Source organism: Anas platyrhynchos, chromosome 20 (genome assembly GCF_047663525.1).
Source record: "Anas platyrhynchos isolate ZD024472 breed Pekin duck chromosome 20, IASCAAS_PekinDuck_T2T, whole genome shotgun sequence".
NCBI classification, from domain to species: domain Eukaryota; kingdom Metazoa; phylum Chordata; class Aves; order Anseriformes; family Anatidae; genus Anas; species Anas platyrhynchos.
In genome coordinates this window covers 854,223-867,936 of record NC_092606.1, presented here as the reverse complement: position 1 = coordinate 867,936, position 13,714 = coordinate 854,223, and the positions used below count along the sequence as shown (strand labels likewise).

Sequence of the window (13,714 nt, the reverse complement as noted above, 5' to 3'; positions counted from 1 at the left end):
TATTGCGCTAATGCGTGAGAGCGAAAGTGAAATGGATTTTCGTGACCCAAGCCAGCCTGAACTGAGAACAAGTAGCGTATATAATTAAAAAAGCTGAAGCTAATTTGTTTTCAAAGTCTCTAAAGTGGTTTCAGTTGGACTCTGGCTTTTAAATTACTTGGAAGTGTTATTCATACACTATGTTATCTGCATATCTGCTTTGGTTTTTGCTTTTTTTTTTTTTTTCTCTCACTCCGCAGAATGCTCTCTAAGAGGATTTATATTGCCTTGGCTTTTGGGGGAGGTTGCCCAGAACTTTCCACAGTAAAATAATAACGAGAAATTTTTTGACAATTGTGCTTATGTCAAGGTGACAGCCCTTGGCTGTGCACTGCACAGACCTGTAGTGGGGGATCCTGCCTGCTCTGCTGCCATTCACATAAATGGTACCAAGAGGCAGCTGCAGGTACTGAGATGGAGACCTTTTTGAAAACAATTGGTCAATGGAACCAGGAATTGAATGCAAATCTCTAGTATAACAGCCAACAGATTATGCCACACTTAATGACGGTAAATAAACTTATCCCGTAGAATTTTCCACCTCCTTTTCTTCCTGTATGACATTTCACACAGCCTTTTGTACCTGCCTGTTTGTATTCTGTGTGTTGGTCTCCTTGCTTTGGAAACTTGAGTAGTCTGTGTACGTTTTCAAAGCTGCGCTCCCTCCCTTTGTCCTTTAAATGCAGGCTCTTCATCTTCTTGCTTAATTTCCACGTCAACTCAATATCTACTGGAGTTCAGAGTAAGCTTGTTTCTTCAGTATGTTGTTTACACCAATCCCATTAAAATTCAGTTGTCTTCACAAAATATAAAAGGGCAATCTCTACAAGTCATTTGGTGCAAAGTGGTTTTTTAATTATTTTTTTTTCTCTCCCTCTCAGCAAAAACTTTTGCATTTTTCCTTTGGGGAAATGCAATGCTTTTTGCTTTATCTCAAATGGATTTTCCATTCCCCACTGGTAAAGAATGTGTTTTGTTGCCTCTAGTAGGAAGGAGGACATGTAATGTGTTTTCAAAATTTGACTCTACTGGGATTCATGCTGAGGCTGCTTGTAAGTTCATGTTTCAAACATTTATCTCTCTCTGCAGGAAAATCTGTTGTGACAAGTAGGCTCATAAAACAAGCTTTCTTTAGCCATTTGGTCTACCTACTGAAATGAAGTTTTTTTGCCCTTTCTGGATTTAAAAGCAACACTCTTTCTTGCTGTGAAACAAATAGGATAACATTAACCTTAGCAGTTTCACCAAAGAAGGTTTCAGAGCACTTCAGAAATGCAGCTGGTCATCTTACAGCTAGAGTGCAACAAGTTCTGAACAGGAATATGGGACTTGTTTACCTGCTTGTATTTACAGCACCCAGTTCTTCATCACGAGTAACAGAAAGTACAGCAGGAGCGATCAATAAAAGAAACGGACAGTAGCTGCACAAGCCAAAGAAGGCAAGGGTGTTGGAGATAAGGTGTTCTTCTTTGAGGGATAAATGCCATGCGTTTTAACTGTGGTTCTGGTTATTCCTGTGGTTGGTGAGCACTGTTCAGTGCCTCTGACACTGCATTGTCCCAGTGGTGCTCCTCCAGCATCCCATCGTGATGGTCTTTGCTCCTCAAATGCCAAGGTTTTTACTCAGGTGGTTAGATCTTTCTCCATCCTTGCTTTCTAAGGGTTGCTAAACTTTTGGTGTACGCAGGCTGTTGCATTTACCAGGGAGAGCTGAGTGTCTTTGGAGGCTGTTGTAGCAGGCTGGTGAAGTACAGCTTTCTGTGGTTCTGCTGCTGTGCTGCTCCTTGTGGGTCGTGGACGGAGAGGTGAGGCATGGCAGGCGATGCGGGTGCAGCTGGAGGAGGCAGCCTTTCGCCCTGGCAGCAAGTGTGGTGCTGAAAGCAGTCCGGCAGCTTTAGTAGGTCTGTGTACCTGTACGGGGGGGCAGCGTGGTGTGTGTTCGTGCTTCTTTTAATGAGATTAATTGACAGTTTGGTCGGTCCGCCAGTGTCTGCAGGTGGGTGTTTGTGTAGGTTCCGAAAGCCTCTCTGCCAGGAGCCTCCCTGGAACGGGCAGCAGAGCCCCGGCAGCACGACTCCCTGCACAGAGAGCGGGAGGGCAGGGGGAGGGCTCGTTCTGCTTGATCAGAGCTGTTTGCTTCAGCTGCTTGCCTGAAGCGCCCCTGAATTACGTGGCAGTGAGGGATGACGTGGGATTGAAGAACAGTGCATTCCAGCTTCTGAATCTTCATCTCTACTGTCTACGCTCCGAAATGCGTTCTGCTGGCGTGCACTGGCCTCCTGGAAATTGGAAAAGGTTGCTCTGTATTTGACAGTGGCTGGGGACAGCCATGGATTGCTTGCCTGGTCTGCACTGCTTAGCTCTGGAGGGCCTGGATCCAAAATCTGCCAACAGTCATGTTGGTTATTGCGTCCCAAACCTTTTTCTTTTGAACTGTTGCTGCAGGTGGTTTTTTTTCTTCTTGGGTAATTAGGGTGCTTCCCGTGAGAGCGCCCACCCAAGAGCCCTTCTCACACCATTGCTTCTTTTCTTGATATCCTGTCACTCCTCCACTTCCCAGTAAGTCCAAGGTTCTTACCATCATGTCAGCAATGCCACCGGAAAGAAACACATTGCCATGCTGGGAGCTGATGTTGTCAAGAACAGCGAGGCAGTTTTATAAAGCGCAAGATACTCGAAGTCCTCAGCTATAAAACATTCCTGCTTTCAGAGCCTCTTACACATTTGCTTTGTTCCAATATTTCTTTGCAACCCTGAGGGCTCCTGTGTGTTAAGTACTGATTCTGTAGGATCAGCTGGGTCCAGAATGTGGGGCTCTGAGGAGAGCCCCTTCGTGGCCAGCGGCCACCTCGTCGTCAGGGCAGAGCGGTGCAGATGCTGAGCCCAGCTGCTGGTGAAGCGCTGCTCTGGCAGCTCCTGCTGCCAGCACCGGGAGGGAAGGTGCGCAACCTTTGGACCTGTTGATGCTATGGTGAAGCAGTAACCCAGCTAACTTCAAACTGCTTACGGCAGGTACCAGGTGCAGCCTAATGAGAGCTCAGCGCACGGCTGCCAGCCCTGCTGAGAAGCAGGGATCGATGTCTCCTAGGCACTAAAACCCAGCCCCAGGGGCAGGCATTGCTGTGCCACTTGCACTGGCACTCAGGTCACACCGAGCTGACTGATGGACAGGCTGAGCTGCTGAGCTTGTGGGTAAAGAGTTGCCTGTGGGGAGACAGTGATTACCTGCCAGATAATTCACTCTGTTGGACTCCAGGGCTGCCATAAAAATTGTTTTCAAGATAAAAAAAAAAAAGTTGGTAGCAGAGAGTATCTTGTTAAATCTTGTTCTACAATAGCACTTACTTCCATATATTAAAAGTGATGTGGCATTTATTTAGGCAGAATGTCCTAACCCTGTAATTATAGCTCACAATGAGAGAAGCCAAAAATGGTTGTGGATTTGTTTCTAGAGAAGCAGGTGCTCCATGGCCAGAAAGGAATAAGTGCCTGATAAATGAGTTGACTGAGGCAAATAGGTTTCATCTGGCATCAGGCTAAGAAAGCCACTGGGGGAGGAACGAGCTAGCAGATGAATGGAGGGTAACTGCAGCCTCTCTATAAAGGGCCCAATTGGAAGATTTGTCTGTTTTCTTCCTTAATTTTTGCAAGTCAGTAATCTGTAGCGAATTCCCCCTGGAGCTTGACACATCAGCCTTGAAATTGTAGGGGAGCTTTGTTTTAAATCAGTAAGAAGTGTGATAAATGTTATTTTAGTTGCTGTAATTGTTAAATTTTGTCTAGAAGCTCTAACTGAAGGCACTGTCGTCTTTATGGGTACTGTATTATTTTTGTATAGTGTCTGGCACAGCAGAGCTGTGAGAACATCCTTTGTAATTACTCTGACATCTGAAGTCCCCGGTTATTAACAACATCCATCCATTAAAACGTGTGCTTTGTAGATGTACGTACAGGCAATCAGAGGTGTGACTGTTTCCAGAGGCAGTCTGTCTTATCGCTTCCTTTCCAACTGAGCGAGATGCCGCGCTTCTAGCAGATGTGGATGAGAAAACAGCAAAGGATGTGTCTGTGCTTATGGGCTTTCCTTCTGGTTTGCCAGATTGGCACAGATGACACCGATGGTGATTTCTTCGAAAATGTGCTATTTTTTCTGCTCTAATCCACTCACACAGAGATACGGTGTCGGGAAACGTTTGTGTGACTGGCTGCAAAATGTCACTGCCTTGTACCTCCCCACGAGCCTTTTGTGGTCTGTCTGCTCTTCGGTTCTCTTCCCAGCCAGAATGGGAGAAAGGTCGCCGTAAACCTTGCTTAGGATGTATGCCTGGGTAGCTCGGAGGTACTTTTTGCTTGAAAAAGAGCACAATGCCTCAAGTGGAAAGAGCATGTAGCAATGCACAGTCTTGTTTAATGAGTGGAAGTAACTGTGCACAGGAAGGCCAAGGACACGTCATATAACAAGCCTTGCTAGTCCTTTGGAGCTTCTGCTGAGGTCGTTCTGGGTGCCCTGAAATAATTCAGTCTTTTCGAGAGGTCTGCTCCAAACAGACTTGTCCTTGTGCTCCCGCTAGTTTACCCCACACAAAAAGGTGCTGAGTTTTGTCCTTCTCTTCCCCTTCTTAAATGCTATTATCTTTTCTTCCCTGGAAAGAGTAACTTAAATGAGTTATCGGTCTTCTGATGGGGAAAAGGTGATTAAAGGTTGAAACAAACTGAAACTCCCAAGTGTTGTGCTTGTTTACGTTGGGATCTTACAATCACTTCTTTTTCCTTTTCTCTTTTAGGTAAAGCAGATCATGGAAGAAGCGGTCACCAGGAAATTTGTACATGAAGACAGCAGTCATATCATCGCCTTATGTGGTAAATGGCACACAGAAGAATTAACACTGCATAGTCTTACTTTTCTTATAGAAATATTTATTCTGCTGACGGGGGTAAATACAGGGATTTCAGTATTAGGAAAACATGGAGCTCAGGCCCATGCCACTTCCCTTTACATTTGCTACATCCATGTGTACATTACAAATAAGAAAGTAACTTTTTAAAATGGCATTATCCAAAACCAGTACCAAGCCAAAACAACAAGGGATTTACTAGGAGGCATTAATAGGTTAAAAGTATGCATTCAGAGATAAGTGACTATTAAGCTGCAACCCAGAGAATAACCTGCAAAAGATAAAGTTTTCGCAGTCTTGGGTTCAAGTCTGGCAGCTGCCTTCCAGGTAAAGGCACGTTGTTCTGTAAGTTCTCTCAATCTATTTGTAGAATAAGATCTCTCATTTTGAGTAAAGGTGGCAGAGTCCGTCCCAGAAAGCTATTGAAAGAGCTGTTGCCATCTTTTAAAAGAAGAGCAACAACAGAAAACAGAAATCTGTGTGATCCTCAGTGACTTTCATAGCCAGCATCACCACACTGGGTAATTGGCATGTTTTAGATCTTCACAACACTTCTCTGCTCTCCACTGTGACCTGAATGCTATGTTACAAAAATGGTGCATTTGAGAGGTTGAGGGTCTAGGCTTTGTCACTGTGGATATTCTTGTATATTTTTAAATATAATCAGTGAGCCATTGTGCTGGTAACTTTCCTCATGGCTGTGTTTTGGAAATTACCAAGAATTAACAAGAAAATAAAACTTCGGAGATAATATCACATCCATCAAAGACAGCTGGTGTTTCAGAACTCTCTGTGAAAAGATCAAAGGCTGAATAAATTACAAAACTTGGCTGTTGTTCTCTTGGTTCCTGCAGACTGATTTGTGTGCGTGTGGATTGTGATGATGAAGTGAAGCAGACCCTGTGTGGGCTGGTGGATAAAGAATGCTCCGATGCAGGATTCTCAGTAGGGGCCAGCTCCCAGGAGTTCATACCAAGTACTCCTTTGGAGACTTAGTCACTTTGTTCAGGTGCCTGAAAAGGAACCGTTGAATGTTGGTCCTACACTTCTGTAATCCAGCCCATTATTTACTGGGCTAGTGTTAAATAAAAATTTAGCACTATCCATCTGACTTCAGTGTGTGGAAAAATACCACAAAAAGGTATCACTGAGAATTAAAGCTATGAACAGTTCTAGAGGCACATTCATCTGTGAACTCTTGGCTTCTTTCTCCTCATGCTTCAAATCAAAGACCTAACTCAGAGCGATGCTTAAGAATAATTGGAGAATAGCCATCATCTAAACACTTCTGGGTTGCACAGAATGGAGCATTTGCAGCCGAACATACCCGGTTATATGTTAATGACAGTGGAGAGGTTAAGAAGAGTGGAAGTTAGATTTGGCTTTGAAGATAGGTGGATTGTTTAGAGCAGTAAGTATTGACGCACTACTGAACACAGAATTCTGAGAACAGTGACCTTTTTCTGCTGATACCATTCATCAGTATTTCACACTTGCTTGGGGCTTTCCTGGATGCATGAAGAACTTGGCAAATATAGGCTCTTGTATCAATTCTGTTTGAAACAAGAAATCCCAGATTTACTACATGAATGACCGTATTCTTTGTCATATGTGCTCTGCATATACAGTGTTTTGCATCTGTCATTATGTTAAGTATTTTCCTGTAATCTGCTGCGTGTTTATATTATAGAGAGGAGAAGGAGTAACTCAGGGAAATGGTCCTGAGATAGGAGCAGGTGAAGAAACCCGTGTTCCGTGTCCTTGCTGCAGGCTGCCTGTTTGTTCTGATTGCTCTTAGTGCTGTGTGTCTGTTCTCTCTTTGAAATTACAGCCTGTAAGATGTGCTGCAATGCTGATGTAAGGGGTACTGGGGTGGCAGCTATTTCTGTTAGAATTTGGTTGTCCAAAATTAGGAATGCTGTAAAATCTTAATACTTCTCTCTCTCTCCTGCCGTGACGCCGTTTGGGTTTGCGTTCTCAATTTGGTAGGGTCTGAAGAACTTAGAACTCTTCATCATCTGCCTTACTATTGCCTAGCAATCCTACCTGTCCTAAGGAAGTATTCCAACCTGCAGAAAGGTTGCTGCTTTGAGCATACGACTTAATTAACTTTAAAACAGAAGTAGGTGAAGCTGAATCTGCCGCCGTCACTTTGGCTAGTTGAATGGACAGGCTGTTCCCAGTAGGTTGGCCAACTGCTCCTGGCTGGGGTTCTTTGTGTGTGCAGTTCTCTTCCCCATTCCAGTTTTGTGTGCTTCAGGAGGTTTTTCCCTTTGTTTAAAATTAGATTGGCTCAGTACATGAGTCATTTTCAGTGAATCTTTGTTATAAATTTAGAGTTCTTGTGAATCATTTTACTCTCTGCAAGGCTGAGTTTAGCAAGAGCCACTTAAATACAGGGTGTAGTTGATTTTCAGGGCCTGTTTGCACCAGTATCTGAAAATTTCCTAGCTCTCCTAGATCCTAAATGGCTAAAGGTACCACTAGGACTTAAATAGTGAGTGCCACTTTTCCCATGTCCTCAAGTCCGTCTTTGTTACAGTACACACGGGTTTGTAAGGACAGAGAATCCTTTAATCCCTCTGCAGCAGGTGTGCTTCGGTCTTCTGAGGGCAGCTGGGGATCAGATGACCTTGCACAGATCTTCATTTTCAGGCCTTTTTCAATACGTTTGGAGGCAGGGGCTCAATCTGTGTCTCAGAAGCAGTGCAGCTGCAGAGCGAGCTAAATTGATGGTTTATTGCTCAGCTGCTTCAGATATGCTGCTGTTACGGCAACTGCTTGTGTTTTGGCAAGGGCAAACCATGCTGGGCTGTGCCGTGTGTGATTTACAGCACGTGTGGAGATTGGTACAGACAAACCTCGAGCACCTTGCTCAAGCAGAATTCCCAGTAGCTGTTTCAGTTTTTACATTTTTTGTGGACAGGCGTTTCTGTTAGGAACTAGATGTGGATGTTTTCAGCTTGGGTTATCTGGTGCCGTTGCCTTGGCAATGGCAGCTGACATTGTGTTACGTGTGGTCCGTGACTTGTTCAGCCGAGTGCCATCCCTGCAGGCCAGGGACAAACACTGCTGCTCTCCTCCTGCACCCTTCCCTGCACGAGCTGCCCTAAAGGATTCGTGGCTGGCCGCATTGTCACCTGAAGCACAAGCCCTTCCCAGCTTTACATTTCCGCGGGAAGGAGGGAAGAAAAAGGAAGCTTTTCTTGTATCTATTGCTGTGCTTATGGGATGTGTGTTTACCAGTAACCGGCAAGCTGGGCTTTCCAGTTCAGCACATTGCACTTCCCGTGTTTGTCTGTCAGCTACCCACAGCTCGAAGTCATGTTCTGCATGGTTGCCTGTCTTTAGTTCTGACAGCAACAGGCTGCTGGAAGCAAAGAATAAGAAATCTGTTTAAATCAGTTTCATACAGAAAACATTTCTTATTTGTGAATGAATCCAAAGACAAGGTTGCCTGAATGTTGATCATGCTCCCTTTGAGAGCATGTAGCTGATGTGAATCTCACAGGGCTGTTTCCTCCAAGTGGTCTCTTTTATTCTGTATCCAGTCAAGATATGTCATTAGCTCGGCTTTTAATATATACTCTCATTTTCTCCTCTCATTAATAAATAAATAAACTCACAAAGAAAAAATGTACAGAAGACTTTCTGGAAGGTGAACTTGTGCTTGACAAGACTGCCTTATCTTGTCAAAAAAAAAAAAAAGAAGAAGAAAAACCCTGTGACTTAAAAGCAGAACTTTGTAAGTGTCTAGACAGTGATATTTTTTTCTGTGACTTTATATAGGTAGTGTTAACTCTTCTGGTTTTCTTTCTTCACTTTCTTTTCCCAGTTTTATTGCCGTATTAAATCATAAAGAATGTGTGTTTTTTTATTGTTGTTGTTATTGTTTTATAGGATGAATTATATTAGTTTAGGATTTTTGAAGGAAGTAAGAGATTTGAAGATTAACTCAATTTAATTTAAATTGATTGAGATAGATATCTAACTTATTGGAAAATCTTCAGCTTCTTCCTGAAAATTGCATTATTTTCAAATACTGCTATTTTCTTGTTGTTATGAATCAGTCCCAATATTCAGTTCCAGTATTTCTCTTCATAAATTCCTCCTGTAGTTCAGGATGCTGTGACTTCTTGCGAGGAGCATGCGATGTCTGTAGTAAGTCTAACCGGAGCCTTGGAAAGAGGCTGGACAGCAGCAGCCTTTTGTTCATTTTCTCCAGTGAACTTGACAAATCTGGAAAGTGACTTCTGGAGCCGAGGTCTGATCAGCACCCTGTGCGGCAGGGCCTGGCAGCGCAGAAGCTCCCTGCTGGGCCTGCAGCGAGCGCAGAGATGTGGGCGCGCGGTGCTGAGCGGTGCTGAGCGGTGCCGCCTGCCTGGCCGAGCTCCCTGCCACCCTGGGTGAACGCCAGGCCCCCGTGCAGCACGGCAGCCCCAACTCTGAGGCGGGTGTGAGAGCCGGGCTGCTTTGCAGCTAAATCACCTATCTGAGTAGTAGATAAAGGGAGGTTTATTGCCCTGGCCTCTGCTCCGTTATCGTTGTGGTGTTTGTTTAACGCACTTCGTGTTTTGCTTGTTTACTGCGTCTGCAGAGCTGCAATAACTGCCCCGATTGCCCAAACGCTGTGCTGCGTTTGTGTGTGTTATTTGGTGAAGGAGGAAAAAGAAAGGGGCAGGGGGAGCCTGTGGCTGGAAAAGACTGAAAGAAATCTGTGTGCACGGTGTGTACTTGCTGCTTCATGAATGGGTTATGTAGCCAGAAATTATATTGCTTCTGTAATAATAGTAATTAAATGTAGTAAATGTGCCTTGGTTTTTAAGGTAAATTGATAACTGCTCCAGCTCAAAACAAACTTTGAGCAGACAGTACTTCCTCAGTGAAGTTAACTGTATCGCTCTGCTTGGTGTAATTAATACTTAAGTGTAGCAGGGATGCTGCCAAGAACTGGCATTGTACAAAATGTTTAACATTGACTTCATATTTGTTTTAGAGGAGATGTGAACTTTGAATTGAGTTGTAATTAAGTTACTGTTTATTGAATGTATTTATGCTTTACCTGGTTTATAATTTAAAGGTGTTCTTATATGGTTTAAAATAAGTCTTGGTAGTTTGTTCTCTCAAAGTAAATATTTTGAGTGTATTAAGTGAAATAATCATTAATTCTCATACTGTGACATAATAGCCATAAACATCAGGTGGATTACCGAGAGCTGAGGTGTACCAGAGTCAACACGTGTGTTGTGTAGGTGTAAATCCAGTGTACCTGCTTGTCCCAGTGAATGTAGCTGCTGCGCTGTGGAGGGAGGTTAGCAGTGCACGAGTAGAAAAGGTAACGTGGTGACTGCAAGGCATGCAGGACTTACGTCTTCAGTGAGATTTTTAATTGAATCAGAGAAGGGTTGAGCAGCATGAAAAGCATATTTTTGGCCTGAATAATAACTCTGCTACCAGTAATTAAACCCATTAATTAAAAAGTGCAGAATCCCCAAGCGGTTGAATTGCAAAGGCCAGTTCTGATTTTGAGCTGTAGAGCGGTACTGAACGCTGTGCTGAGCTTCCTTCAGCCCCTCTGTGAGGATTGCACATTTGCATCGTGTGAGCCTCTGCCACGTGGTCCTTGGGATGCGAATGGAGACAAGAGTGGGGGGGGCGTTCCCCTGCTGTCCCATGCAGCTGTGGCACCAAACCTCCTCTGGGACCTTTTGGGGTTTGCACGGGAGCTGTGCTGGGGACTGGACAGGCTTATCGCTAGGTCACTGCCGCTCTCCGTTCCTTTTCTCCCGTGGTGCTTGGTGCCCACTGTCCTTTGGAGCTCCTTGTGCTGCAGGAGAGGTGACAGCTGCAGCACTCACATGCTGGTGGCTGTGCTTGTCGCATGTCTAGTTGACCCTGGAGCCAAAGCAGGCAGTGTAATGCTACTGCACAGTTTCCCAAAGTGGCCCCCTCGTTCCTGATGATATTCCTTCTTAAAGCATTATGAGTATTAAGTGTATTTATTTATTTATTTTTGTAGCAGCCAACTTTCTTCTCTTCTGCCTGTGTGATGATGGAGAGGGAGATGCGCAAAGCGAGCTCTGTTCAGGGCACTGCAGTGAGAGGCTGTTTTATTCTGGGGGTGACCTCCAGGTCCATAGCGTAACACCCAGCCGATAGGGAAATGTTGTCGTACTTCTCAGGATAATTTCTCTGAGGTGTGCAGTACCTCGTCCAGGTTCCCTGTGTATGCTTCAGTGCAGCAAGACCAGAATATCTGCTTTTGACTCTGGACAGGTTGTGTTACATCAGAGCTGGGCTCCAGACTGACGAGAATGAAAATGGCTTCTGTGAAGTACTTGGCTGGTGTTAGTGCTGCCCTTCGGGCTCAGCAACCCTGAGGCACTGTCTTTAACCCGTGTGCGTGTTAGTGCACCCCCGGTGTTCCCAGGCAGGGCATCGTGTGCTCCGTGACCTGCTGCCTGCGTGGCGGGCTGGGGGCTGTGAGGCACGAAGTCCTCTCGCTTTTATTTCAGAGAGCCTTTTTATCAAACCTTTTCACAGTTACTTCCCAGCTTTAACCAGGTACAGGAGGTTGGTGCCCCGTTCCTTTTGGAGCTGGCAGACAGCAGGGCAGCAGCTGGGAGGCTGCATCTTCTGCAGCACACCGCCAGACGCTCAGGCTGAGATTGGTTAAGTGCTTAAGTTTCAGGGTCTGCAAATGGTTGCAGGAATGCAATCAAATAGTTTTAATTGAAATCCCGCAGAATGTCTCTGTCAAAGCTGGCAAAGGCAGACCGGGAGGCCTTTGAACGTGAGCGTGGCTGGTGACTGCTCCAGGCCGGGAGCCTGGGGAAGCTCGGGGTTAGCAGTGTGCCCGAGCTGTGGGGGGGCCTGCGCTGCTAGTTGGGAGCCCAGGCTGGTAACATGCCTAAGGGTTAACAACACAAATGCAGTTAGTTGTGGGACTGTTTTCTTCATTAGCTTTATGATGACTTGTTATCCCATTTTGCACAAAGTTAATTGTGTTTGAAAGAGAAGATCTAATTAGGAACCAATGACTCTATGATTCTGGAGCTTGTGTTCTGCTTTTTCTCGTTCGGGACCTGAAATCCGAGCAATTATCAGAGTCACCAAGCGTCATGATTGCCAGCCCCGAGTAATGAAAAATCATGAGTCAGAAATATTTTCCTTCATGGCCCTAAGTTACAGGACTGGATTAAAGGTTACGACAGGAAAATAGAATCAACTGAGGAATAGAAATGCATTCTTAAATAAGTTCTTATGCAGAAATCCTCATCCAGTGATATTCTGCAAGATAATAAAGCTTTTAGAAGAATATCAAATATCCACAAACTTGCAGTAAAATCATGGAAAGTAGCAATGTGGGAAACCTTTCTTTGTTCATTTTTAAGGTGAGAAATAAATTCCTGATAGAAACCCTTTCTCTGCCTCCTCTTCAAAGCATGGCGACAAATTATTAGCAGATGTTCCATGAAAGGAACAGGAAATTGATTTGGAGCTTGCCTGGACCTCATTTTTGAACTGTCCTGCATGTCTGTGTGCACAACAAGCTGTTCCCAGACAGTTCAGTTGGAGTCGCAGGTTTGCAGTTCATCTGAAAATCAGTTCCATTAGGAACAGATGCTTTATGCTTTGGGGTTTATAGGAAATTGTCTCAAGGCTTCTAAATAGCATCATATTTCTGGGGTCTGACAAAAAAATAAGAGATCTGTTGCCCCTTTTTCTTTTTTTCTTAGCTTGCAGAGATGTAATGTACATAGAAATAGATGTAAATAACCATTGTCCAAATGGACGTTTTATTATTTTCATGCTTTTAGCTTTCTATCCTTGGCGTTGGTATTTCAGAAAGTGCAGTTAATCAGCTATGGAAATGCAGGTCTCTTGTAAACAAAATACGAGCTTTCCTGTATTTCTGTTCCTATTTGGAAAACAAATGGAACATTTGCAGTGATGAATAATGCTTATGAAATAGTTTACAGAGGTTCTACCTCACTTCATAAACACATTAGCCCAAAGAGAGTACCAGAGATTATCATAATTGATGGGAGGCAAATACTATTTCACACAAATTTGAAAGCTTTTCGATTGTGCCCCAAAGGTTACTTATAAGTAACGAGCAGAGTGTTACAGAAGGGGAGAAAAGAGTGAATATTAGCTCTGTTGTGAAATCATTTTTTAAACTGCACGTGCTTTTAGCTTGAGAAGTGAAATATGATTTCTTATGCTTTTTACAGCACTCTGCTAAACATTTTACGTTAGTCATGGGCCATCAAATTGGATCGTATTCAATTATTTAGAGAAACCTCAGTTATTTTGATTTGCCCGTAATAGTGTTTAATGGAAACACTTCCATTTTCAGAAGAGTATTGAGGTTCTTGAAACTTAGTGCTCGAGATTTTACAGAGGAATGGTCACCAAATTCCAGCCCTGATGTGTCCTAGCCAGAGTTATCTTTAGAACTGAGGACTGTCCATTCGGATACCTCCCCTGGGGTTTATTGCAAAAGTAATACTAATAAAAGTAATAAAAAGTGTTTTTAAAAGTCTATCTTTTGCAGCTTGAAAGGAAAATGAAATTAAATACGAAAACATATTTATGCCCACACGATTGGCCTAACATCAGGCATCGTGACTTCTCAGCTGAGCAGCCAGAATGAGCTACAGCAGAAAGAGTGCCTCTAACTGCCTTGCTGAATCTCTCTGTCAGCAGTGCTGGTGTTGTTCCAGTATAACCGTGATGGGGCTGCTGTAAATAAGAGCGTTAAAATGTACCAGACT

The 13,714-nt window shown here is 44.0% G+C and overlaps 1 protein-coding gene across 6 annotated transcripts in view; it reads left to right on the top strand.

The window, feature by feature from the left end:
* The window catches only part of SGSM2 (small G protein signaling modulator 2), a 47,366-nt gene that overhangs the window by 1,004 nt on the left and 32,648 nt on the right, over nt 1-13,714 (top strand). For all 6 annotated transcript variants that reach the window (XM_027471961.3, XM_027471957.3, XM_027471960.3 and 3 more), the window contains exon 2: nt 4,824-4,899. In XM_027471961.3, the coding sequence (XP_027327762.2) occupies nt 4,824-4,899 (76 nt within the window). The remainder of the gene's footprint in view (nt 1-4,823; nt 4,900-13,714) is intronic.